This window comes from Corvus brachyrhynchos, unplaced genomic scaffold (assembly GCF_000691975.1).
Source record: "Corvus brachyrhynchos isolate BGI_N302 unplaced genomic scaffold, ASM69197v1 scaffold115, whole genome shotgun sequence".
Taxonomy (NCBI): domain Eukaryota; kingdom Metazoa; phylum Chordata; class Aves; order Passeriformes; family Corvidae; genus Corvus; species Corvus brachyrhynchos.
The window spans coordinates 7,895,278-7,902,493 of NW_008239553.1; the positions used below are offsets into that span (position 1 = coordinate 7,895,278).

Below are 7,216 nucleotides of genomic sequence, written 5' to 3' on the forward strand. Positions count from 1 at the left end.
TTTTTTTCTTCCTCTCTCAGGGAATTGGTTTTCACTTCCTGCGCTCGCCGTGCCTTTGTCTCCGCTGGACGCAGCTGAAGGCGCACCTGGGGGGTGAAGGCACAACGGGGCGGCGGGGACACCCCGCTCCCAGCAGCAGCTTCAGCGGAGAGCGCCCAGGTGGGGGGCTGGGAGCACACGCCTGGGGATGAGGTGCAGGGTCAGGGGACACACCGGCTACCTCGGGGAGAGCCGGAACCCAGAGCGCAGCCTCGGCCATGCTCCGGCTCCCTCTCGCCCCGGGTTGGCATGCACTTGAACGCCGTCCCTCTTAGCTTCATCTGTCTTCTCCCTTCCTTTAGGAAAGGATTGAAGTCTCAAGACAGTGAGAATCGGGGCGCTAAGATGGCCAGAAGGAGTCCGGGTCCATGGTTTGTGGCCTGGGTCTGCTTGCTGGTGGTGCTGGACTTGGGCGAAGGGCAGAAGGAAAAACCCTTCGGTGAAATGTGCCTGGAGGACTTTACGGCAGGGCTGCCGGATTGGGTGCTGGATACAGACGCCTCCGTCCAGAATGGAGCCACCTTCTTGTCGTCCCCCATGGTGCGTCGGAGCAGGGACTGCATGAGAGCCTGCTGTAAGGAACCCGCTTGTAACCTGGCTCTCGTGGAGCAGGGCCCGGGCTCGGAGGAAGACCACATCCAGGGCTGCTTTCTCCTCAACTGCCTCTATGAGAAGGCTTTCGTTTGCAGGTTTGCCAGGAAGATCGGCTTTCTCAACTTCTTGAAGAAGGACGTGTACGATTCTTACCTGGCAATGCAGAATCGCAGACCTAGTGGTAAGGTGCCCATAATGAATCCCTGCAAGCCGGGTCTGGAAGAGCATTAATGGTTACTGGTGCCAGCTCCTGCGGCCATCATATGAGCAGCAGTGCTGCCAAACGCTCGGGGTAGAGCGAGGCTAAAGATGGTGTTTCTGTATTTTCCTCTGCCACAAAGGTTTTCCCAAACCCTGATACTCATTTAAGATCTGTGCCTCAGTTTACCGATTAGTAAACGAATAGGGAAATGCTCTTTAACCTGTTTGAAGCAGGTGGAGTGTGTGATTACCAAAGTCTGAGATTTTGCTACTTGGCAATGTAGAGAAGAAGGTATTGTTTTTCTTCTCCCTTCCCCTGGGCCTTTGAGGTTGGAAAGTGAAATCCTCTAAAAAGCTACACATCACCAGGTTTTAAAGGGCAGCATTAATCTCTTAATTGCTCAGGGGCTGGAGGCAGGATGCAATCCAGTTACCTTTATTTAGCAGCAGCCTGGATGGTGAGGTGCCTCAGTATTGCTCTGCTTGTTGGGGCTGGTCCCTGCTGCTGGAAGAGGAGGAGCTGGGGGAGGCTGGTTATAAAATTTCCCCTTTGGAGGTGGGTTTCTCTTCCCCAATCCCTGTTTCTCTGCTCTAAAAGATTGCACGTGGACACAGAGAGCCAGGTGGAAAATGAACTAATCTGAAGCTGGCCACCTGCCACACACTCTGCTCTCTCCAAACTCTTGCAGCATGTTCAGAAACACTAAAAACACAGCAGTTCCTCCTTTGCCCCCTCCTTCTGTGTTTTGACTGAAGCCTGTCAAGGCTGGCATGTTTCTAGCCTGGCTGGGACTTTGGCAACCATAACTGGTTTGTTTGTTGATCGCTGGTCAGGGCTATTAGGGGATATCTCTGTGGATAATCCTCCTCACACACCCTCCCAGCCCACCTCTGGGAAGGAAAGGATCTGTGAAGATGGCAAGGGGAACATCCAGGTGGGTGCAAGGGCTTGGGCTCCATGATGTGAGCTGAATAGGTCTTTGATTTTCTGCTGGGTTGTGCCAGCCTTGTGGGTGCTGGAGGTGGGAAATGGCACCAAATCCCACACTGACCACTTCTCCATCCTGGGTAGCAGTGGGGGGGTTTGCAGCAGGGCATCATCGCTTCTCTCAAGCAGCCCTTGGGTGTTGCTGGTTTGAACAGCAGTGTGGCAGAAGTGGTCCCCCTGGTCCTCTGTCCCTACTTGTGGCTTCCTACTGGATTTTAGGGCCTTTTGGTAAATGTGTCTTGCTGTTTCAGTAGTTCTCCTGCATCTCTGTTCCAGGCTCAAAACCCTTTTCACAGGAGCTGCAGTTAGGGAGGAACTGAAGGCCACATCACCAGCACTGGAGGTGGCATGGCAGCAGCCGTCTAAACTCCTATATGCTTTGTTGTAGGAGGAAAAGGGAATGCATCATCTCCAGTACATCCTGATTTCACAAGATTAGATTAAAATACAATGGACTGTTGAGCAATTCAGTCTCTTTACCTTTGTGGACCAGTGCCTCATACAAGAAGATTGCAAGCCCCTCCTCCCTTGGCTGGTCCCAGGGTCTGGCATTCCATGTGTGCAGATCTTTAGAAAGTGTCCTAGGGTCACCAACCTCTCTGTGTGACCAGCAGTGACATGTTTGCTAAAATATGGCACCGAGCTGCAGCACTCCAGCCACCAACATGCAGTTTCTGTCTTGCAATCCATCCCTAGTGCTCCTTTCACAAGTCCTGGGATGGCTATGGTGGAGCAGGAAGACCCAGGAGGGCTTATCAGTGAGAAGTGAAAAGCACTCCAGAAATGCAGTTCGGGTTACTGTGCCCGGAGGCGGCCGTGCCCCTCCTCGCTCACGTGGGGCTTGTGCCTTGGACTGCTGTGAGTGTAGGAAGGGCTCGGTCTCTTCTACAGCCGTGTTTGACCCTCGGAGGATGCTGGTGCCGGGCGGGTCTCCAGCTGGAGTGACAGACTCTGGGCAGTTCACCACTGTGTATTTGGATCAGCCTGCGATGTTCGCGCTGTGCTTTGATAGGAAATGTGTTTCCCTCCTCTCTGAAATTTTTAGGCATTGTCTTTGATACCAAAAGCTTTCTGAATCACCTTGAATGACACTGGAGGGCTAGCAGGCAAAAGAGGCGAAGGGAGTTACCTTACTGGAGAAATAGCTGGGTCTTCCTCCCCACAGCAGTTGATGAGACACTTAAGAATGCAGATCTCCATTTTGATTCAGATACAAACCAAAAAAATCCAAACCAAAACCCCAAGCCCCTCCAGCCATGATGCTGGAATTGGGTCCATGCAGGACCTGTCTGAGCAGGAAGGTGGATGCCTGGCTGTCACTGAGGGGGAAAAGAGGAAGGGCACAATGGGGCAGGTGCACGAGGCTAGGTGAAGGAGCCTCTGGGCACTGAGCATTTCCACCTGGCAGCATAAGGAAACTAAAGCAGTTTTGCTTCCGGACCTTTTGGGGATGCCTGAAGAGGCCAGGTGAAACAAGTGTTAAAGGAAGCTGTTTTCAACATGTCAGGTCTTCCTCCCAAATGTTCATAAGCAAAAAATCTTGGCCCAGGTTTTGGACTGGAGACAAAACTGTGTAGTTTTCATGCTGTTGTGCTGTATCACTGTTAAAATGTGACGTTTTGTGACTGCTCTGGAGCCAAGGTTATTGTTGGCCCCCTGATTCTGGCTCTAAGGGTCTGCAGGAAGCTTATCTGCTGCTTTATCATGCATTCCTTTCCTCTGTGTGCTGCTGTCAGGTGTCCTAGGAGCCTTTACCTGTGCCACTCTTCAGACACCCTCTGCAATGATAAGAATTAAATGCATGTTTTTTCTAGTGGAAAATGAAATACCCAGTTAGTGATCCCAGTGGGTAACATTAAGCAAAAACACACACTACTACTACTACTACTGCAAGGAGCAGACCTGTTGAATTGAGAGGTTTATATATGTTTAGGAGGAGACTAGGTAACACCTGAAAGAGAGCACACAGCTGGGGGCTGCTGAATGGGCAAATTTAATCTTGGGGTGTTTCTGGAGCCTGATGGAAGTAGCTGAAAGCTGGGAGAGTGTTACAGGGAAAGCGCTGTGTATTCTTGCAGTGCTCTTGCTCAAGCATCCATGGCAAGAGTGTTGACAACTGAACACAGGAACAGGAGTACCTGCTCAAACTCACTGTAGCCACTCTTACAGTGTTACGACTTCAGAAAAACCTGTGGGTACAGGCAACGATGAATTCAGCTGAAATCTGGGTTCTGCACATCTCCTGAATGTATTTTCAGTATTTTGGAGAACAAGAGCTTCTGAGTTCTTTGTAAGCTGGTGACGATATCTTGGTACTGTCTCTTGCCTGTTCCAGCTAATGTACAGCCTGAAGTCTCTGATGTTATTGTTAAAAGGCACAATCTTCTTAAATGATTCCTCAGCCCGAACTTTGGTGCAAGTTTTCTGTGTGGCTCATCCGGGAGGGGCAGGCTCACCTTGCACTTTATTGGTAATAATGGAGCCCAGTGTTTAAGTAACTAGCCCAGCTTATTCTGGTCTAGGCAGACCAGTTTTGGGTGTGAAACTGGAAAATAACCTCCCTGAACCTTTGTACATTTCTTGAACTGAACCTTTTGTGGTTATTGTGAATTGCTCAGTGACAGTCTCTTCCTGTTGAAGCAGGGCCTGTGAGTGGGAGACGGGAAGTGCTTGGGAACCACAGGGTTCTGATCAGATATGTCTGCTCCTGCCTCACCGTGGAGGGAGATTTGCAGGCTAACATTTCGGTAGTGCATTCCAAAAGGAGAGCTTCCCAAGAGGGAAGCTCATCCCTCCTTAAATGTTTGGTCCCATGCTGGTTTCCATTCTGTGGACACAGTGCAACTAAAATGAGCAGCACTGGTATCACAGCTGGGGTTGAAACAAGTTCCCCCTTGGCTGATGCCGTTCAGCCCTGAGCTGGCTGCTCATCCTCGAGCTCAGGCCAGGAGAGGGGAAGCTGCACATTCAGTACCCACACCACAGATTCAGAGGCTAACGTGTACTGGAAGGGTCCTGGAGGACCAGCTGGTCTCAGGTAAGACCAGCTCCTGCTCAGAGAAGGTGACGAGCAGCTTCCACTCCACTTGCTGTGCAATTAGTGTTTGGCATGCAGCATTTACTGAAGTGGCTACATCATGTCTTGTCTCCAGAGCCTGAGTCTCCTTAAAGAGACTGGAGGTACAAACCAATCTTTGCTATGATAGCATAAATACTTGTGGGAGAGTCTTTCCCTCTGCCTGCTAAAGCAAATAGGACTGAGGAAGGATGGAGAGAACCTAGTGGCAGCAGCACCTTATGTTATTCTGAAAATATAATCCATTCAGTCATACTGTATTGTTTTCAAGAGGTTGTGTTGACCTGCTGTGTGCAGCACTTATGAACCACTACAAAAGCCTCTAGAAACTAATGCTGAGAGCTGCTTGGCTGTGCATGAGTTGTTAGAAAACTGTATGGCTTTATCATGACTATATTTTCTGCCCAGACAGGATAAAGCCCTAAAGAAAGAGCCTGTATTTCTCTTTCTCCAGGCACTATATTGGGTTGCCTTGTTTCTTTCTCTCTCTTTCCACCTCAGGCAAATTATACTGTGGCAGTAGTGTCATCCTTCATTACCTCTGCCTGTGGAAATGGAGAGTTTTCTACTGTGGATGGGTGAGAAAGCTGTTCACTTCTGAATGAATTCCCTGGAAGCAATGCAAGAGCAGAGCTTTAGCATTTTGAGAAGAGCCACACTGCTGCCCATCTGCTTGTGCAGCAGACAGGTTCTGCTGGCTTCTGATGCTTGAAATCTCCAAGGTCCTGTGTCTCATGGGCGCTAGAATTTGGGTGGCCTCATTTTTGCTCCCATCTCTGCTCCTGCCCTGATCAGCGGCTTTTGTCTCCAGTGAGGTCTTTCCCTTCGTGGTGCCTCAAGGTCCCCAGGGCAAGCCCCACTTGTCTTGTTTGCAAGTTGCTCCTGCAAAGGCAGTCAGCAGTGGGCTGTAAGAGCCCCTTAGTCACCATGAGAAAGCTTTCCAGCTCATTCTAGTGACAATCTCAAATCATTCTGAGGTATTTTTAAGCATTGCTTTGTAGTCTCAACTACTCAGGGTGTATCTGCATAAGCTCTGGAATGGAGGAAATCTGGTTTTTTATAGATCCCAAGGGCAAAAGCTAATATCTGAGTTCCAAAAGAGAAAAGCCTCCAAACTGTGAGCTTTGCAAGTACATTCTGCCATGGGATTTCACTGATGCCTGCAGGTTTGCATAGCGAGGTCCCTAGTGGGGTCTCTCCCCCCACTTAGATGCTTACTTTTGAAGCCTTCGTAGAAATTTATTACCTTTTAAATTCCTGTTCCCCCATCAATTTTGGTCCAAGTTCACTCATTAGAGGTGAAGCTAGTCAAGCCACTGACTGCATGAGCTTTTAAACGGGATGAGATTTTTTAAAAAGCAAAAATCAGGGTCTCAGGCATGAATACGGTGTGAGTAATAAAACTTTTTAAAGCAATTTGGATTTCCTCTATCAAGCTTTCCTCTGGAATCATATTTCCCCTACTGATGTGCTATATAAATGGAAGTGGAAATTGTTGCTTATGATGTGACTCCAGGAGCATGTTTCACAGTAAAGAGCATGCCACAGAAGCATCATAAAGCTTTAACCTCCCTGTTAATTACAGAGTTTTACAGCAGAAACTTTCCATGGTCAAAAGAGCATTATAGCAGAGGTAACTTTCATTTTTCCTACAGACTTTCAGAGCAAAACAAACTGAGTGTAGAGTCTCCCTTGTACAAACAGTTTGCTGATACTCACTCTGGCTCAGCCAGCACTTTGGTTCTGAAGCTCAGGTGGAAAACAGCCACGTTGCCAGGGAAGGCTTCATACAGTCACTGTGGCAGAAATATTCCAAAGTCACTGAACTTTCAGGCATCCTAAGGAGAAAAGGGATAGACTTGAAAAATAAGTCCTTAATTTCTAGTGAGCATTACTCCTTGGCAGTCACCATAGATAAAGAATACTCTTGACTCTTGTTCTGGATGTGAGGAGAGTCAGTAAATTTGGCTAATCAGAGATGGGAACTGGGGAAGTTGCTGACCCATTGAACAGAACTTTTACTTGATCACGCAACCCACGACCTGAAGTAACTAGATGTTTGGTCTGCAATTTTTTGTTTAAAGTGTTCATGCTTAAAAATGTCAAGGCGTAAAACATGATTTGGAGTCATGAGTTAAGGATCAGCCTTTGTGTTGTTGAAAAACTGGTCTTTTCCTTGTGCAATTGCACTCACCTACTGGGCTCACCCTGGCAGGACGGTGGCAGGGAGTAGGCTGCCTTTCTCCCTGGCAGGCTCATGGTGTTTGCCTAGCAGGAGTGGCAGGGAGGGAGTCCCTCCCCCCCGCATTCCGTGGGGG

At 48.9% G+C, this 7,216-nt stretch overlaps 1 protein-coding gene across 3 annotated transcripts in view; it reads left to right on the forward strand.

The window, feature by feature from the left end:
- The window catches only part of SPINT1 (serine peptidase inhibitor, Kunitz type 1), a 19,093-nt gene continuing 11,877 nt past the window's right edge, over positions 1 to 7,216 (forward strand). For 2 of the 3 annotated variants that reach the window (XM_008639456.2, XM_017742218.1), the window contains exon 1: positions 173 to 814. In XM_008639456.2, coding sequence (XP_008637678.2) covers positions 289 to 814 — 526 coding nt within the window. In that variant the 5' untranslated portion in view covers positions 173 to 288. The other variant, XM_017742219.1, reaches the window with a different exon arrangement.